The sequence below is a fragment of the Lissotriton vulgaris genome, chromosome 2_1 (genome assembly GCF_964263255.1).
Source record: "Lissotriton vulgaris chromosome 2_1, aLisVul1.2, whole genome shotgun sequence".
In the NCBI taxonomy this organism is placed as follows: domain Eukaryota; kingdom Metazoa; phylum Chordata; class Amphibia; order Caudata; family Salamandridae; genus Lissotriton; species Lissotriton vulgaris.
In genome coordinates, this window is record NC_141687.1 from 2,104,204,697 (window position 1) to 2,104,225,381 (window position 20,685).

The following is a 20,685-nucleotide window of genomic DNA, read 5'->3' on the forward strand; positions in this document are numbered from 1 at the left end:
TTGCTCTCCCTCTGTGCGTCCTCCAAATCAGTCTGTCTACTGTGTATTCTTTTTAGGCGTAGCATCTCGCCATACGGGATGCTATTAATTAAGTGTTTGGTATGTGAACTACTAGCATGTAGGGTAGAATTTCCCGCTGTGGTCTTGCGGTGTAGTCTCGTCTCTATTCTACCCTGTTCAATGAAAACCTCGGTGTCCAGAAAAGTAATGGATGTCTTGCTCAAGGTGGCTGTGATTTGAAGATTTTAAGTGTTTCTATTGAGGTCTGACACAAAAATATCCGCCAATGTCATATCCCCCCTCCAAATCACAAAAAGGTCATCAATAAAGCGTAACCAGGTTACTACCTGTGATTGCATAGTTACTGAGTGTTGAACCAGGAGAACCAGCTCCTCCCACCAGCCCATGTGGAGACATGCGTAGCTGGGGGAGAAACTAGCCCCCATGGCAACACCCTATACTGCCTGTGCATTAGATTATTAAACATAAAGATATTATTGTCCAGGCATATCTTGACCATCTCTAGCAACATCACTCTATGATCAGGCATATCTGGTAATGACCTTCTCAGATAAAAATCGAGAGCATTAAGACCATCCAAATCTACAATGCTGGTATACAGCGAACAGACATCAAGTGCAATCAGTATGTAGTCATCTTGCCATTCAATGTTTTTGATTTTGTTGAGAAAATCACTAGTATCACTGACATACGATGGAAGACCTTTGACCTCTCCCTGCATATATATATATATATAAAACAAGTTTTGTCCAAAGATCTGAGAGTAGCACTCGACTGCGGTTAACTTTTAAAAGTTTCTTTCATATTTGCAGAGCAAAAACAGGTCGGTGATGTTCATTAATTGAGGTTTGCCTTACGCGTTTCGAGTCTCCTGACTCTTGATCACAGGCACTTCTGGCATCAAAATCAGCACTGCAAATCCCAGAGTGCACAGTGTAGAACAAACTCACCTGTGTCATCCCACTGGAGGGATACAAAGTAGTGTGCCTTGCTCATGTCCCGCGATGCCAGAAGTGCCTGTGATCAAGTCGGGAGACTCGATACGCGCAAGGCAAACCTCAGATAATGAACATTACGGACCAGTTTTGCTCCTGCAAATATGAATTAAACTTTTAAAAGTGAACCGCAGTGGAGTGCAACTCTGTTTTTTGGACAAAACTTGGTAACATCTAGTACGGCTGTCCCGCCGTGAAAGCTGCACCACCATTTAAATGTTAACTTGGAACCGCAGCGGCATAGAACTGTTTGCAGCCTTATTGCGGTTACAGCAGTTTTTGAAAAACACACTGGTCGCAATGTCAGAAGCCCACTGGAGGGTTATTAAATATTATATATATATATATATATATATATATATATATATATATATATATCCACATAACGCCTTCCTTACTTCCAGATTATATATATATATATATATATATATATATATATATATATATATATATATATATATATATATATATATCCAAGAATACTGGCTCTGCACCTCCAACACTGGCGAACAGAAAAACCAAGGCGAGTCCCACAATTTTCAGGCAAGATGTTTATTTCATTGATTACAGCACAACGGTCTGACGCGTTTCGGGCGGATGCCCTTGATCACAGATAGTTTATATTCAACAACCTACTTTACCGACAATGTCAGGGGGTGGCAATGGGGGCCAGTTTTTCACCGAGCGTGGCATGTTTACACATGGGGGCTTGGGAAGAACTGGTCCTCAAAATCAACTTTGAAAAAGAAATGAAGGAAAACATTGTAACATGGTATCGTTTTATAGACGATCTGTTTGTAGTGTGGAGAGGGCTGCAAGTGGATGCGGAAAGATTCATTGAAAATCTAAATGGGAATGAGTTGAATATTAACTTTACCTACACAATGAGCCAGATAAAGATCCCTTTCTTGGATATAGAAATTTATACCCATGAGAATAAACTAGCTAGCAGGCTATTCCGCAAAACAACAGCAGGGAATACGATCCTACACGCCAGCAGCACTCACCCGGCCCATCTAATACGGAGCATTCCGTACGGTGAGATGCTAAGGATTCGCAGGCTGTGTAGTGAACCTGATGAACTACTAAGAGCACAAGATGAATGTGCCAAGCGGTTCATGGAGCGAGGGTATAGCAAAGGGGTCATACAACAGGCAATTAAAAAATCCATGGTCAAGGACCGTAAGGATGTATTAGGTATTGGAGAGGCCTCGGCTGAGGCATCTAACAATGAACCCGTAACTAACCCTGACCACAACAAACAGGCAGAACCATTCCGCATAATAGTGGGGTACTGTAACCAACATCAAGAAGTACGAAAAATTATCAACAAAAATTGGCCAATAGTCAGCAGTGATCCTTTAATAGGTCAGGATCTCCCAAAGAAAGCCTCCATAACCTTCAGTAAAGCTCCCAACATGAGACAAAGATTAGTGGCAACCTGCCCAGAAATTATTGACAGTAGTTCTTGGTATCAGAACAATCAAGGCTTTTTCAGGTGTAAAACCTGCAAAGCATGTGTTCATGGTGTGAACAAAAAAATGTACAAGGACGGATTTAGTGACCAAGAGCATCGCATCACAAAAGTCCTGACTTGTAAAACGGACTATGCCGTTTACGTCCTTGAATGCCCCTGCAAACGGCAATATGTGGGAAGCACGAAGCTTCCCGTGCATAAAAGGATATTGCAGCATTTAAGGGCGATAACCACGCAGGATAACACCTATCCCGTGGCGAGGCATTTTAAAAGTCAACACCAAAGCAATAACAAGGATCTGAAATACTGGGTGGTGGATGCTGTAAGTGCGAGCAGGAGGGGAGGCAACAGGGAAAACAAATTACGTAAAATGGAAACCAACTACATACTCAAGCTTAATAGTAAACAGCCTGTAGGTCTGAATTTGACTGAGGATTTGTACACATGTTTGCATAACTAATGATTATGAATGATAGAAATGCCCAAGTATGAGAAATAAATAAGTGTGAACAACATAAATGTGTAAATAGGATGTACATATATGAATTAGAATTGAATGATATATAGGTGTATATTTTTGGATAATTATGTATACTAGTATATGTGTATATATAGTTGTATATAGGTGAAGAGGATATAAATTGTGAATAATTAATTTTATACAGAATCAGTTGGGCAACTATCATATTCGCTGATATAATTAATCACATGTGACAATTGAGTAATAAGTAGAAGGACCATATTCACTGATACATAGTATTTAAGTTAGCAACCTGAAGTAAATGATAATCAAGAGTGAAGTAACTGAGAACATTAATGGCAACATGATAAACTCGAACATAAGTGTAGTGGGATTGTACAATAGAGGAAAAAAGGTTGGCTCTACAAATAATAACAATGAAATAACTATCTAAATTTAAAATGTATAGCCCTCGTTTACATAGTTTTTAAACACTTTTTTGCACTGGAGCACTTTTATATGGGTATGGGAAAGAACACAAATCATGCAAGGCGAATCAAAATATCAAATGTAATGTTGAAGATAATGCTTAACATAGTAATGGATAAAAGGCCAACATGGGGATTTAACCCAAAACTGCAAAAGTGTGGCAACATCGTATAAATGTGGTAAATATTCTTTAAGTATACAATGGGATTTAACCCGGAATTGTTTAAGAATATTTAGGGATTTATCCTAATATCAAAAGAGAGTTGACAGCTAATAACTGTAAACATTCATTGTAAATACGTGTACATATCGTATTAATGTGATGTGTAAGTCCATCAACTGTGTTTACCCAATGGTTGTGACAATTCAAATGAACCAATCACTAATGAGCACTGTGCACTTTAAATATGCCAAAAAAACAAGGTTACGCTGTCATGTGATCAAGGCTTTTCAGCCGAAACGTTATGGCGACAGCTGAATAAACGAAACTAACCAGCATCCAAGTGTGGTCCGTGTCTGTTTCCAGCGCGATCAGGTCAGAGGTGATTGTGGCAGGAGAACGGAGGTGTATATATATATGTATATATATATATATATATATATATATATATATATATATATATATATATATATATATATATATATATATATATATATATATATATATATATCTCCAAGAATACTGGCTCTGCACCTCCAACACTGGCGAACAGAAAAACCAAGGCGAGTCCCACAATTTTCAGGCAAGATGTTTATTTCATTGATTACAGCACAACGGTCTGACGCGTTTCGGGCGGATGCCCTTGATCACAGATAGTTTAAGCCGGTGTGTGCCATTATTTTTAAATGCGATAGTGAACACCAGGTGATAATGAATATAGAAAACATACTACTCACAATGTCTAGAATTGTTGAGTTCTGAGCAGAAGGGTAAGAATCATGTAAAATCTTAAACTGAATAAATTCAAAATTATTATTATGTATCGATTATCAGTTGAGACATGTCGAGATTATATATATATATATATATATATATATATATATATATATCTTTATTTATTATACATGTAGATATATGTATTTTTTTTTTTACCAGGGCCTGACATCTGTAAAGTACTATCGGTCAACTCCCTTCCCTTTCTTGCTCTTCAATGGCCTATTTTTGTACTTTTTTTTCCTGTTATAAATATCTAATTTTGAAACAGTATTTTGGAACACTATGTTGGAACAGTAAATAAAATAAATCCCAAGATGACCGCCTATGATCACGTCGCATGCACAAACATCTGAGTCAATTTAGGAATGGCTTTTCATTAATGGACAACCCATTCCAAAAAGGCAGCCCATCCATACGTAAGCACAATGACACTCTGGTGGCCATTTTGACATTAACCAATACCAGCACTTGCTGTTTATTTTGCGTCGCCTAGTCACATCAATGTGGAAATTTTTAAGAAATTAACTATAAATGGAAGTATTCTACTTATTCATGAAGAACTTACTGTGTATATAACAGACCCCAACTTTTCTCTCAGTTCATTCAACACAGGGAGACTCCCAGACGGACATTCATTAACTTAAAAGAAATGTTTTCAGGGCTCTTCTGGGGAAAAGAGGGAAGGGATATCAGTGATGCCTTGGAGGTGTACGTGCCCTGTAGTCACACATTCGTCATGAGTGCACGCCTCCCCAGGATCTATCCGCATCCATGCAGATTCTGGCTCTATGGGGGTTGAGTATAAGGTATGAGAAACGTACCAGCAGACGAGAACAAGCATTTGCATTGCAACAGTTTCGCCTTTGCAAAAGTTAGAGCTATTGGCATTGTAAGTGACAAAATTGTCATTTATGTGTTGGTTTTGAAAACGGCTAAATATATGGCATTGTCATTTACAATGCCAATAGCTTAATCTCTCGCAAATGCCACACACAGACCCACACACACACAGACCCACACCTACACACACACACAGAGCCCCCCCACACACACAGAGCCCGCCCCCCACACATACAGAGCCACATACAGAGCCACACACAGAGCCACACACATGTCTACTATAGTCAACAAAAACGTGTCCCATCAAAACAAAGATAGATGGGCTCATGTCAAAATAGAGGATGCTCTTCCAAATCGACTACTCAATTCTCAAAATTTCAGCCATTATAGCTTTGAAACATGTTTGACATCTTAGTACACGGTACTTCGACTGACAGAACATGTTCAGGTTGCCCAAAAAAGGGAGGCACCTCTTTGCTTCAGAAATGCGCCCAAAATGACAGCCTCTCCTCTAGTACTCGTGACACGCTGAGGTCGTAGCCTCAGCAATTAGTATATAAACTGATAGAAAACTGCATGAATTAAACGGCTTTCCAGAAATGCCGCATGATAGCGTGGAAAGCCGGGTCAAATGCGGTGTCAGCGGAAACAGGCCGCAGTGACAGCAGTGGGAAGAGCCCTGGGGAGGGAGGCTGACAGTGCCAGGAACGGCATCTCAAGAAACGAAACCTAGTGCCACTGACAGCTACCCACCTGTGAGTGCCGGTGGTGGCGCGGTTATCAACTGGTAAGATCCACGGTCGGAGGCTACAGAGCTACCTTTAGGCACACACGTCTGCTAGAGGCGCGAGGCCCACTCTCTCTCAGCATTGGCACATGTTTCACGTTTTTACTGTGTTCCCGCACTGTGTCAAATAAAAATGTGATACCAGATCTTACGTAATCTTGTAAAGAAGCAGATAATATTTACAAGAGTCCTCTAATACGTCCCAAAGTTCCATCCAGATTTCTTAGTGGTATTTACCGCACGCACGGCTGCCTTCACTGTTTGAAGATGCCCTCCAGGTACCAGACGTTAGAAACAATTTCTATCCAAGAACTTGGTAAACAAGGGGGGCCGGAGACACGGACAGAGGGAGGGGGGGGGCCGGAACGGGCACACGGATAGCGGGAGGGGGGGCAGAAACGGGCACACGGACAGCGGGTGGGGGGGCGGGAACGGACACTTACCTGCATTAAGTTGAAAAATAGCAACTCGGAACACGGCCTGCAGCACCACGGATTTTAGATTAGAATGGGATAACTCTAAGATTGCGGGCAGTGGGAGAGAAGGACAAAAATAGTTGAATTTAAACTTTTATGAGCCAATGATGCTCAGCTGGCGAAGTGTCCTACACGCAGCGATGCCTGGCCTTGATAAATATGGGAACAACCGATGCACAAAGAAATCTGGCACGGCTGGTGGACACACACTGTTTTGCTCTCTTCTTTCGGAAACCATTCAAGCATTTTCCGGAACATTGGCAGATGTTTCACGTTTTGTCTGTGTTCCCACACTGTGTCAAAAAAAATGTGATACCAGATCTTACGTAATCCTGTAAAGAAGCAAATAATATTTACAAGAGTCCTCTAATACTTCCCAAAGTTCTATCCAGATTTCTTAGTGGTATTTACCGCACGCACGGCTGCCTTTACTGCTTGAAGATGCCCTCCAGGTACCAGACGGTAGAAACAATCTCTATCCAAGAACGTGGTAAACAAGTGGGGCCGGAGACACGGACAGCGGGAGGGGGCGGGAACGGGATTAAAAAAAGTAGTAAAAAATGCTGCTTACCTGCAAATCAAGGAAAGTGAAATCGCGCAGCCCATCCCTGCAAAGCACACGTTGTAAATGAAACAAACATGCAGAGACAAAAAAAAACACAACCGCCCACCGCCGCATGACGTTGTTAAAGGGGCGGAGAGCGAAAAAAATCACCGGAATGCCCACAAATCTGCCCGGGCAATGACTGACAGATCTCTCTTCCAATGGCTAGCCTCCATTTATGGAGCTAGCCAATGGAAGAGAGAGGCGGGACAAAGCCCCGTACTGTCTAACATAAGATTTCGCCTGCGCGAACACTGCTGCAGTGGACACCAGGCGAAACCTAAAAAGCAGTTGGTTTGTAAACATGCCATGCAAGTATAAAGGAGAACCGGCACTAATATTGGAGGATTCACAGGAATAAAAAGTTAATTAAGTAGCATTACAAAGAAACTATTATTTGTAACGGTCCTAATGAAAGCTATTTGACCTGAAGGCATTAAATAAGTGGCTGAAAAATGTACATTTTGGTTGGCGTAGTGACCTTTTTAACCCCATATATATCAAATCAGCAGTTTTAATCCTGCCAAAAGGATCCAGAAAGGTATAAAGGATACAAATATACTGGATTCCTAAAGGCAATTTTAATCCCAGATCACATCCCAAGAAAACACACAAAGGGCGTTGTTATTTTTTTATCGTTGAGCCCACCATGGTACACACGGTACCCTGGATAATGATCCATTGATGAATCATGCCACCAACTAGCCCTAGAGGCGAGGGTACTTCTAACAAAAAGTAGGGATGCCCCACTAGATCACTGAGGGAAGACTGAGTAGAATAAGTCATAGGAGATTGATACTGTTGTCTGCGTCATAAGAGATGGATACGGTTGTCTGCTACAGCAAGGCCACCCACTAAAACACTATGCTATAAATTAAATAGAGCTGATAGATCGACTGAAAATAGAAAGGATGAATAAGGAAAAGTGTTTGAAACCTTTTCCATTATCAGAAGAAAGTTCCATGGACACATAGAAATGGCAGATAAACATTTGAAAAAACTAATATCAAAGCATAAGTCATATAAAAACAACTAAATAAAACGCATACATTTATTGATTGGTTGAAACACTAGAACAAAGAAAAAGTGGAGGAGCACTTTAGGTATTTTAATTTTTTCAAAGACGAATTTCAAATCACAAAAGCTGGCGTGACTAGATACACACAGTTAGAGAAGAAATGGGGAAATTATGTTGGTTAACACGTCAGGAAATATGATGAGCGGAATCAGTACAACACAGAGATTAGAACTACAGAGATAGGTGTTTAAAACCTCTGTGGCAACCAGTATCTAACAGACAGTATGTTGAATTAAAAACAGAACACTGTTGGCTCTAGAAACAACGTTTGAGGAGTATTGGATTCTCCCTGTAGTTGGCTCCTTCCCAGAGTAGAAGGTGCTTTGAAAAGCATGCTTTTTAAATGTTCCAAGAGTAGTGCTTTTCGGGTTAACGTTTTAAGCAACATCACCAGTAACTGCAAAAACACCAGCAATATTAATAATGACTTGGTGAATCGTCTTAAAGCAGGGCACACTGCAAAAAAGACAGCACAATTTATGATGTAACAGAAAATTTGGGATATGATAGACAAGTATTTCAAAGACAATACATGTGTGTAAACAGAAGACAAAACATGTGAAGATACCTTTAATGATTATCGCCATTGAAAGAGCAGTCTGCGCAAAACTCAAGATCACATCAAAGTCAACCATCTCCTGTCCAACTACCATAACAGTTTTAAATCACGCTGGAGTACCAAGATATATCTAGTACAAATCATAGGTGGTACCACTCTGATGGCAGATAAAGCTGCCTCGTGTCTGCTGATATTAATAGCTCAGCTGTCTTTGACCATTCCCCTCCAATTAGACTGGAACAGTACACTCAAATGGATCACCAACAACAGCATCAAAATCCACTAATATGACAATGATACACCACTCTACTTCAAGGTCTCCACAGCATTAAACACCCTACACCTCAAACCTGCCTGAATTTCATCCTGCCTTAGAAAATCTACTCACCCGCTCAAAAAAACTACTCGTCCGCGCACTATGGCGAATCAGATTTTATCACGGCAAGCTATATTTAGGGCCTACTCACCAGTTCTGGTGGGCTAATAAAGAACAGGTGTTCTGTTCACTTAAAAAAGTGAAAGAGCAATAAGGAAGCTTTAAAATCTTGTTTTTATCTTGTCACATTTGCTTTGTCTTCAGAGACAGAGGTCAAAGGTCAGTTTCCATCTTCTTACAATTACTTTTCTTTCTATGACTGCAGAGTGCCAGTATTTATAAAAGTTAACTGCCTGACATGCTGTGCAAATAGTGTGAAATGAAAGGCTTTAGAATGTCTGGGGTCTTGTCTAACATACAACGTTTAAATAGCTAAAAAGTGAACTGTACAAACATTTCAAAATATATTTCTGTAGTTAAGAAGCCCAATTTTTGTAATTGTGTACGATGAAAAAATATTTGAATAGGATGAAAATAAATCAGAATATTTTACTTGGTGATGTGCAAATGCTGAATAGGTCTGCTGAAATCCAATGTTCACAGGTTGTTTATACACTATATCGTTTTACTAGTAAAACTGCATGTTAGTAGGACATTTTTTGCCCATTTCAATGGGAAATGTTGTCTTCTACCACATCATGCTTTAGTAATATAGAGGGACATTAACAAAACCTTTTTTGAGGTCTCAAACGACTCAATTCACAGAAACGTGTCATTTGCAACTGCAAAAAAGATATTTTTTAAAAAGGTACAAAATCCAAACTGTGGTTCGATAACCTGTTATCGAATCACAATTTGGGTTTGCAAATCGGTATTTGAAAGGGGCATGTTTAGGGTGTTCCTTCCTAATACCATACCTAATACCATAGATTTTCAGTGGTATGTATGAATGTTTTCTAACCAAATTATGGTCGCAAAACAATGTTTTACCGAATTCTCAAGGGTTTTGGTAACAATTAGCAAACTGGAAGCGGTCAACATGGGACATCTCCCCATTTACAAATGTTTTGTAAGAGCATGATGTGTTTAAAATGGAAAAATTGAAACTTTAAACGATTCATTTTTTCCTATTTAAAACACATCCTGTATTTTTTTAAGGAAAACGGGCTACATAAAAAAAAAAGATTGCTTTATTAAAAAGCAATCACAGACAGGATGGTGTGCCGACCCCAGCAGGCCATCATCTATGAAATTCCTAATGGGTCGCAAACTGCGACCTACCTCATTAATATTGATTAGGTAGGCCTATTGCAAACCCATTAGGAATCGGTATTTCCAGCTTCCAGATTTTTTGGACATTAGGACTTGTGATTTCCTAATCACGATTAGAAAAGAATTGCAATCAGGTGATTGCAATCCCTACATTCTCTATATATTTCCCAACTTTTTTTTATGTAGCGCGAACTCCACCCGAAGGTATTAGAGTGCTTTATATGAGAGCCAGTTGCGTTAGAGACAGACACGTTCATTTTGTTAGGCACCGGGAGATTAAGGGATTTACCCAGAATCACAGGATGTTGAGCATCCCTGCAGAGACTCAAAACTGGCTCCCCAGCTTCAAGGTCAACCGCTCTAGCCATTAGGCCACAAAAAGTAAGTTTTTAAATATGAACTAAGAAACACTCCTGCCCTGATAGCAAGGCAGTTACTAGTGAACTAAGAGTCAAGTCAGGGGTAATGTATACCCTATATTTGTGCTAGATTCTTATTATACACGGAGCAAACATTTAGTCTATTTAATCAAACAAAAGAGGTTTTTTTGTACAACAGAAATGCTAAACTTTCATATTTGAAGGTGCTCTCAAATGTGATATTGAAGAAAAAGGTGGCTTTAGAAAATAAAATATCTGCTTATGTTCACACAATTTCAAGACCAATTTATGGGTCAAGTATATCACAGTTAGGTCAAGTAGATTATTCAAATTACTAGACCTTCAGGTCTAGTAACATTTTTAGGAACTTCCACCTTGACAACCGCAGAGACCCAGACTCCATCGCCCTCCTGGACAACCTCGGATTGAAGCAACTTGTCAGCACCCGCACCCACAAGGCAGGACACATCCTCGACCCCATTTTTGTAGGAGGGATCAACATCCACTTCAGCCACACCTCGCAGCCACACCTGGAGGCCCTTCTGGACAGACAACCACTGCGTACATTTCTCCTTCAACACCACCAACTCACACAAGCCTGTTCAGTGCCCGCCACGAAGGAATTGGAGCAAGGTCACAGAGGAGCACCTCAACTCCACCCTCATCCATGACCCCCCTCCGCCATGACCAACGCCAACTTTGCAGCCAAGGAACTACACCGCTGGATCACCAGCTGCGCAGACAAGCTGGCACCCCTACGCCACCACGAGAGACAACGCCCCCTAAAGGCAGTTTGGTTCACCTAGAAGCCAGACGCTCCTGCAGGTGTCTCGAAAAACTGTGGAAAACAGCAAAACCACGGAAGACCAGTACACCTACAAGAACGCCACGACCGACTAACACCAACGCAGAAGAGCCAGCAAGAGGACCTTCATCCAGAACAAAATCATCACCAATGCGAGCAACGCAAAGGAACTCTTCAACGTCATCCAGCAGGTCACCAAACCCCCCAGCTAAACCACGGACATCACGCAGTCCCAGAACCTCTGCGACAAGCTCGTCTCCTACTTCCACCTGAAAATCAAGGCCCTTCACGACAACTTCAGCTAACAGGCTTGAGAAACCACCCTCCCCTCCGGCAACAACAGTTATCACCACCTGGACACCTGTCACCACCACAACCATGATGAGTACCCACTCAGGAGACCCCACCGACCCCTACCCACCACACATCTTCCACAGAATTGCACCCGAACTATGCCGCACCATCAACGCCTCCTTTCGAATCCGGGCATCTTCCCCGACATCTGGAAGTGGGCAGAGGGCAAGCCCCTCCTCAAGAAACCCTTGGTTGACCCGACGGATCTGAAAAACTACTGGCCCATCTCTCTCCTTTCCTTCGCAGCCAAGGTCACCGAGAAATTTGTCAACACCCAGCTGACCACCTTCATTAAAGATAACGCCATCCTCGACTCCTCCCAGTCCCAATTCCGCAGTAACCACAGCACCGAGACAGCCCTCCTTGCCGCCACCAACGACATCCACTGCCTTCTCGACCAGGGCCACACTGCGGCCCTCATTCTGCTGGACCTCTCCGCAGCCTTCGACACCAACTCCCACTGCGCTCTTGCAGTCAGACTCTAAGACGCAGGCATACGGGGACCGGCCTCGACTGGATCGTCTCCTTTCTTGCCGGCAGAACCCAAAGGATCAGACTCCCACCCTTCCTCTCCGAACCCACAGAGATCAACTGCTCAGCCCCATGCTCAGTATAATATCCTACGCCGACGACACACAGCTCATACTCTCCCACACAAAGAACCCGAAAGACACCAGACTCAGCTTTCAGGAAGGAATGAAAGACGTGGCAGCCTGGATGAGGAACAACTGCCTAAAGCTCAACTCAGAAGACAGAGGTCCTCGGACCATCCCCCACCGCATGGGACAACACCTGGTGGCCCTCTGCCCTCGAAAACCCACCCACCCCGACGGACCACGTCTGGAACATGGGGTCATTCTAGACTCCTCCCTCACCATGACTCGCCATATCAATTCCGTCGCCTCCACTTGCTTCAACTCCCTCTGTAAGACTTTCAAGTGGATCCCCCGCAGAAGGAAGAAAGACAGTCACCCATGCCTTACTACGGTAACGCCCTCTACGCTGGAATCAACTAATCCCTGGTACACAAACTCCAGACCATCCAGAACACTGCAGCCAGACTCGTCCTCGGCACCCCACGACATGAGCACATGACCCAGCACCTGCGAGAGACCTCCACTGGCTTCCCATCGAGAAGAGAGTAACCTACAAGCTACTCACCCACGCCTACAAATCCCTCCACAACATCGGACCCAAATACCTCAACGAAAGAGTCTCTTTCCACGTACCCAAATGAAACCTCCGCTCCGCTGAACGTGCCCTAGCAGAGACCCAGCGCAACCGCAGAGCCAGAGCAGGTGGAAGAGACTTCTCCTACGTTGCGACCAAGGCCTGGAATGACCCCCCAGTCAACCTCAGACGCTCCCCTACCCTGCACACTTTCAGGAAGAGCCTCAAGACCTGCCTTTTCGGCTGACCCAGAGTCCCTTCCCCCCCCCACCTCGCCTTGAGACCCTCACGGATAAGTAGCACGCTTTAAAGGGCTCCGATCGATTGATGTACAACCACCAAATTTGTGTAAGAGCAGGCAGGCAATGACTGAAACCCTCAGGAACTTGACCATGTCGAATGACATAAGTTAACCGCATAAAATAATAATATAATAGAGAATCTTAAATTGCCCTACGGTGTGAACATTTTATTGGGCTTCTGAAATTTCCTCCCCTCACTTATTTCTCATCCATCTACTTCAGATGTTATAAAAGTACTGATTCCTAAATAAATTGTCAACAGAATTATAAATAATTACTTGAAAGACTGACGTGAGCTAGGATAAGCTAGTTAGGTTTTATTTCATTTTTGATCCGGTTGGAACATATTGATTTTTGACAGTGAATATTTCAGAACCATCTCTATAAAATTCATCAGCATCATCAAAATTGTATTAAACAAATAAAACAAAATAGTTGACCATTCACGACATGGGAGCTAAAGTCTTATTTAAGAATGGGTGCAAGGTATTCCTCTAGTAGCTACCACAAAGGAATGAAGCCCAATTTGCATCCACACATGTGGGTTAGCGAATTATGGACCAAGGACCCCTAACGGGACCTCTGACTAATCACTGCAGGAACCTAATTTTTGGAGAACATTCTCCGCACCCCTGGAATTTGTGATTTAGGGCCATATGTATCAAGCAAAATTGCATTTGCAAACGCCGAAATTCGCTGAATTTCAGCGTTTGCGAATGCAATTTTGCCAAATGATATGTATTAAAGGCAAAATAAGGAATCGCAAAATTTGCGATTCCTTATTTTGCAATTGCATTTAAGGAATCGCAAATTTTTGGCCTTAAGGAATCGCAAATTACCACTAACTTCAAGTTGGTAAATTGCAATTTCTTTGAAAAATTCACTTTTTTACATTTTTCAAAGTGCAATGTGAAGCACATACATGCCCTTAGGGCATGTATGTGCGCCACATGTGCACCCATGCTTATTTCAGGGGTGCATCAGGGTGTCCTTGTGACACCCCTGCACCCTTGAAATTATTCTCAATTTGCGATTCTCAAATTGCGAATAACTTTTCATTCATTCCTTTGGGCCTCCTGGCCCATAGAAATGAATGGGAAAGTATTCCTTAATTGCGACTTGCAATTTGCTAATTGCAATTAAGGAACATTAAGAAATCGCTAAAAGTTTGCGATTTTTTACATACATCCCTGTTTGCAATTCTCAATAGCGATTTCTAAAAAATCGCTAATTGAGAATCGCAAATCAGGATGTTGATACATCTGGCCCTTAGTACTTTGTTTCCATACAAGATACAATTAGAAGGTCTAGCTACCTAGGCAAGTACAACTATACCAAAAATATATTATAGAGACCTGGCTGCCAGGATGGGTAGATAAACCATTGTCCAAACATGGTCCAGTCAAGGATCTATCTTCCCACACTATGCGGATATTCATCCTCATTGTGCTCCTTGTCTTCAGAAAACTGGGAAGATGTTGTACTTTTGATGCCTGGTTTACACTTCCTATGTCTTTTACTCAGCTCTCTTTGTTTTGAATAATTGTTTGTAATATTAATACAATGTAGGTTGGAAACTGACATCTTTGTCATTCAGAAATGAGGTATTGTATTCAAAGTTATAACCAGGACAACATATGCAGTGTACACTTAACAAACTGAACTATTTTAAGACACATTGAAATCTTTCCATTTAACTTTTTTAATCAGGCTTCCACCTGAAAAAGGGAGCGCCACCAGAATATAACAAGCACTGGCAAAGCTAAATATCTTATGTTGATGACAATCCTTTTGGCTTTTCCAATGCTTATTTTGTTTGTGAATTATTTTGTATGTTGACACACAACATAAATTGAGAGCTGCGAAGCTATCACCTACGTAAAATATACAAAGGGTAAAAGCAAAAAAAACGATATATTTTAATATAAAAGCAGACACTGCAGCAGTAGTCCCTTGCAATGAAGGTGATTTGTTTTGTGTTGATTTGCGCATTGTGCCAGAGAAGAATGCAGATACTTACAGTCAGGTTTATGTGGATCTCTTTTGAGTTCCAAAATCATAAATAAATTGAACTTGAACTACAGTCAGGTAATCTAATGGCTGAAGTGAATTGACCCTATGCCCCATGATGTGGTGGGCGGAAGGAAAATGTGAATGACACTGAAGCAAACCGATGGGCATAAAGTCCCTGTGTGTCAATAGGTATGAATAGTAAATACATTTTTATTAAAAGTAAAATGCTCTTCGCTAGTACGAGACCTAAAATGACACAAACAATCTATTTACATAGTCAGCACAATGGCATTGCACGCTTTTACACATGGCCAAAAGGTCTACTGAAAATGCTGCATCTGGAAGATACAGAAGAAAATACAGAGCAAAGAGCGAAGTGCTAAAAGTTGTCTAGTATACGAATGTCTGGAATGGTGCGATGTACGTTAAAGAAGCACTATTAATGTAAATAAACTGTAATCCACGTGTTTATCACTAAATCGTATCACTTGGCCAGCAACTCTACTATGGATGGGTGAAAATATCAGTAAAATACTCTTCGTTAAAATACTCAATTCTAACATTTCCATAAGACTAATCGGGAAGTAGCCATTTTGTCTAGAACTCTGACATGACATCAAATCCGAATGTCATGTAAACAGGCTCTCCACCTGATTTCTCGAAATGAACAAAAGAGGAGAAAAAGCCATACGGATTAAAAAAAGAAAGGCTCTGCTCCTTCTACAAGTGGCGACATTTAATCCATTTTTCGCGATCTCCCTGAGAAAGATTGCTGCAGTCAGTGTTTCGAGATGTGTAATAAAAATATGAAGGGGTGGGATGATGCTGTCCATCAATCACAGGTCCCCCCCCCCCTCCCCTCCCACCAGACTCCAACCTGGTGACTGAGCTGCAAACGCACAGAGCATCAACCATTCAGCACATTTCTGCACATCACACCACCTTTGTTATTGCTCTAAAATGGGCTCACACACACCCAGTGCACACAGACCTAAATGGCAGTCAGAAAGGGGGCCAGCTAAATGGAAACACATTGTTGAAGCCAAATATTCCCAGGACCATGCTTGTTCATTACAAACGGCATTCATGTGTTGTTTCTCAACGGTCACTGGAAGATTGCTCGTTCCAAAAATAGGCATGATGGGTTTTTTTTCTAGCGCTAAAACCCCGGTGATTCAGGCGATGAATTGGAATAAACCAGTTACTGTTACACTTCAAAGACGTTCTCGTCGGATTATTCGGTAGAAAATGCAAATTAGCAAGCCTGGCACAGTAAAATCGGCTTTAACACAAACAAAGCATTTCAGAGGTAGGAAAAAAGACAACACCCAGAGATGCAGCAGCACCTAATCCTGCAGACTGACAGACAGTGCGGGTTTTCGCCCTCTCTCTACGCGGATGATAGTATTTTCCTCCACAAGATCTCCAATACACTACACCTACAGTCGCCGCCTTCAAGCAACCAGGGAGAAGAAATAACGTCCCCTGCTGCCCCTCGCAGATGCAGCTTCCCTCTGCTTGGCATTATTTTTTTCCACTGCACACTCGATGCTTGATCACGGCAGACGGCAACAACTTGTTTATCATTGGCGACCATCCCTACGCCTCCCCTATCACCCGCCCTCATCTTCCTTCACTCCCCTCCCGGACATGTGTGTGCTGCCCGTTTTCTCCACAGAATTTGGCACTTTTGGGGCACGATTTTATCAGATCAGTCGCTACGAGACCACACCTATTCGCCTGCAAGAAGTAGGCACGCCTGTAAACACAAGCCAGGGTTCATGATAATAACGACAGTACTTTAAAACTAAGCGCTTGACCGCCCACGCAATTAGGCGCTACATAAACAATACATGTAAATACTGGGAGGTGAGGCATCTCTTTTACCTAATACCTTGCTGTCAAAATGATGCAACGCTAGAACAATATACCCGTGACCTGGGGAGGTGACGAGAAAAGAGGGACTGGGTCTAATCCCAAAATAATTGCTGCAATTGACTTGACAGCACCACGTTTATAATAAATGTATACACACATAAATATATCCCCCCCCCACACACACATATATATATATACACATACATATATATAATTTCAGGATAGGGTGGCTTTCATCCACAGATGTATGTTTTCATATTGTGACCTCAACCTCACCCAAAGTAGTGTAGTGGTATATACAACACGCCCCTAAATAGCAGATGGGTACATCATACATCACGTTTCTATCACACACTCCTCACCCAGATTGTTTCTTGAGATGGTGGTCTTTCACCAAAGACGTTATTTGTCTTGCTGTATATATATGTTAAACCTTAAACTTTGTAACATACATCATGAGTTCGCACTACAGATCACCCTTTAGCATATAAATTAACCAAAAACGGGTTTATGTCCACAATAAAGCTACCAAGCGTTCGTGAACGTTAAGGGATGCCCTAAAAAATGTACTAAAATCTATCTTCGGGATGCTTTTCATCGCTTTAAGATTTTGATTGAAAAGGGAACCTAGAATATTTTGCTTGTGTAGACAGCGCAGTTACAGTGGATAGTAAAATAATGACAACCGCTCAACCCCGCTCCTCCTCCCCATGTGCAATGAATGGGTGAAGTCTGCAGTAAACAGGCGGTTCTTACCAAATGGAGTTCCTGATCTTGTGTTGTAGAGCACTAGCCTCGGTCTCAGGAAGCCCAGGCACCAGGGCTGGCAGCGCTGCCCCTGCCCCCATGGTGGGCATCTGGTGCTGCTCGGGCTCCTGGGCCATCATTGCTGCTGCTGGAAAAGGAAGGAGGGGTGGAGAGCTGCCGCTGCAGGGGGGACTAGGCCTCCTCCACCGCCGCACACCTCGAGTGCTGGAAAGGTGCCCTGGCTGCCCGCGGGGACATCACGGCAAGGCAGCTCCGGCCTTCCTCCCGGACAGGGAGGCGTTTCCCACCGGTGGTGGCGGGATCGGTGCGCGGGGAAAGGTGACGCGGAGGGTCTGGACAGCACCTGGTCCCCCGGCAGCTCGAAAGCAGGCAGCACAGCGCTGACTGTGGTGGCTGCTGCCAGAGCAGTGTTGCGAGGTCCAAAGCATAAAACAAGCCCAATCTCTTCAAAAATAAACCCAAAACAAAACCAAACCCACACAAAGAATTAAGGCGGCTACACAATTGATTAGATTTCACAAAGTATTCAAGATACATTACAATAACCTGATAATTATTGTAGTTAAAATGTTTTTCAATAAAATGTATAGAAGGAAAATGCAGTGTGTGCAAGTGCCTGACTATGGTTTATTTGAAACAACTGCATTAGGCGAGGGAGGTGTCTCAGAGGCTTCCTAGCTGCCCAATCCTTTCAAGGCCAAAACACTGTCCCTAGCATGTACAAAGTTTGTGTGATCGGTTCTAGTGACTCAAAGTCTACCTGTGTTAGAGGCATTTCCTGATTCTTCCTGACCTATCCGCAGCCTTTGACACTGTTCATCACAAAACTCTAAGTTCTAAACACTATAAATCAAAGAATAGGTTTTGAAGGCACAGTGCTCACATGGTTTGATTCATTCCTCTTGGGTAGATTTAAAACAATCAAAATAGCAAACTGTCTCTCTACTTTAATGGCTGTAGGACAAACCGTCTGTCCCAGCTCTATCCTCGCACCCACTCTGTTCAATCTTTACATGGAACCAATGGGAAATCTCCTAAAAAAATCAGGGATCCATTATCGCCTCTATGCTGATGAGACCCAAATCTACCTTAAGGTGTCTTCCGCACATGACATCTCAATCCTCAACACCACTCGCAACTCTATCCAAAATTAGATGTCAACTCATCAACTTATTCTGAATCCTTTCAAAACTGGACAATCTGAACATACTTAACAATAAACCTATCAGTGACAACAGCGCTATATCCCTAGGTGTCCTACTAGACAAAAGGCTCAACCTACATTCCCATATCAATACCATCGGCAAGCATGCACGTTACCAACTTTGCCTTCTCTGGGGATTTGAGCATTTGTTCCTGAGCAAGACCTAAAAACATTAGACCAATTACTGGTTCTCTCAAGATTGGAATACTGCACCTCTCTCCTTGCTGGCCTCCCATTGAAGCAAACTCAATTTACAAGACTGCCTGTGTCACCCACAAAGCATTGCACATTTCCACCCCTCGCTATCTGGCAAATTAACTCAAAAGCTCAGGTGGCTCTAGACCTTTACACAATACTGAAAACTGACTGCTCAAGCTCCCTACTTCAAAAGGGAAAGATTTATGGCTCAATCCTTCTCAGGCAATGTGGCTAGAATTTGGAACTTGCTTCCTCCAATCCTCTATCCGGACTTTGGAAACAGAGCTTAAAAATCTAACCTTCCAAAGAAACTTCCAGGAATAATTCAACCCCTTTCATGACCCTCAAGGCCGCTTGGCATTCACTTGAGCTCAAAGTTGTAAATATGTGTTCTATACCTGTATTAACCTAATTTTGCCACTTCTTTTTTTAATGATCTTGATTGTATTTGTAACTTGTCAGTGCTTAATTTTCCTTCAGTAACATACTTGGTTCTATTGTTAAGCACTCTGACACCCTTAGGTAAAGTCAGTGCTATATACAATTGCATCAAATAAATAAAATAAATAAATCTGTGTATTTATTTATTATTTTTATTTTTGTGATTTTAGCTAGAGCAGAACAAAACCAGAGGGGATGATGGACGGAGTGTTGAACATTGCAAGCACTCACCCCCACTCAACTGATCTGGGTTTAATCCATCATCATTCTTTAGCTCACTCCGCCACCCCAGTTCAGACATGGCCATATGCAAATCAGTCTGACCCTGTGCCTCATGGGAACAGTCCAGCCCGAACTGCCAAGCCGTGCCTTCCCTGGACCGGAAACAAGCATCCTAGGACCGGTTTCTGGCTAATTAGCCGTCATTAGCCAGACTAGCTTGAATCCAGTGGCAAAGTGAGCAAGGGACCCACCTCTGGGCATACCCTGCCAACTTAGGGCAAACAAAGTAAAACCAAAGGGGATGATGGACGTAGTGTTGAACATGGCAAGCACTCACCCCACTCAACTGATCTGGGTTCAATCCATCATCATTCTTTAGCTTACTCCGCCACCCCAGTTCAGACATGGCCATATGCAAATCAGTCTGACCCTGTGCCTCATGGGAACAGTCCAGCCCGAACTGCCATGCCATGTCTTCCCTGGACAGGAAACAAGCATCATGGGACTGGTTTCTGGCTATTCAGTCGTCATCAGCCAGGCTAGCTTGAATCCAGTAGCAAAGTGAGCAAGCCTCTGTGCTGTGGCCCTGACAGAAGTCTGATTGGAGAGTGTCAAGGAGGTTGTTTGCATGGATGTGAG

The 20,685-nt window shown here is 42.5% G+C and overlaps 1 protein-coding gene across 4 annotated transcripts in view; it reads right to left on the reverse strand.

Annotated features, from left to right (window-relative positions):
• Positions 1-18,405, reverse strand: part of RFX7 (regulatory factor X7) — a 494,781-nt gene extending 476,376 nt beyond the window's left edge. Inside the window, exon 1 of one of the 4 annotated variants that reach the window (XM_086958347.1) lies at positions 17,970-18,405. In XM_086958347.1, coding sequence (XP_086814473.1) covers positions 17,970-18,100 — 131 coding nt within the window. In that variant the 5' untranslated portion in view covers positions 18,101-18,405. The remainder of the gene's footprint in view (positions 1-17,969) is intronic. The other 3 variants (XM_086958345.1, XM_086958346.1, XM_086958344.1) reach the window with 3 other exon arrangements.
• Between the last annotated feature and the right edge of the window lie 2,280 nt (positions 18,406-20,685).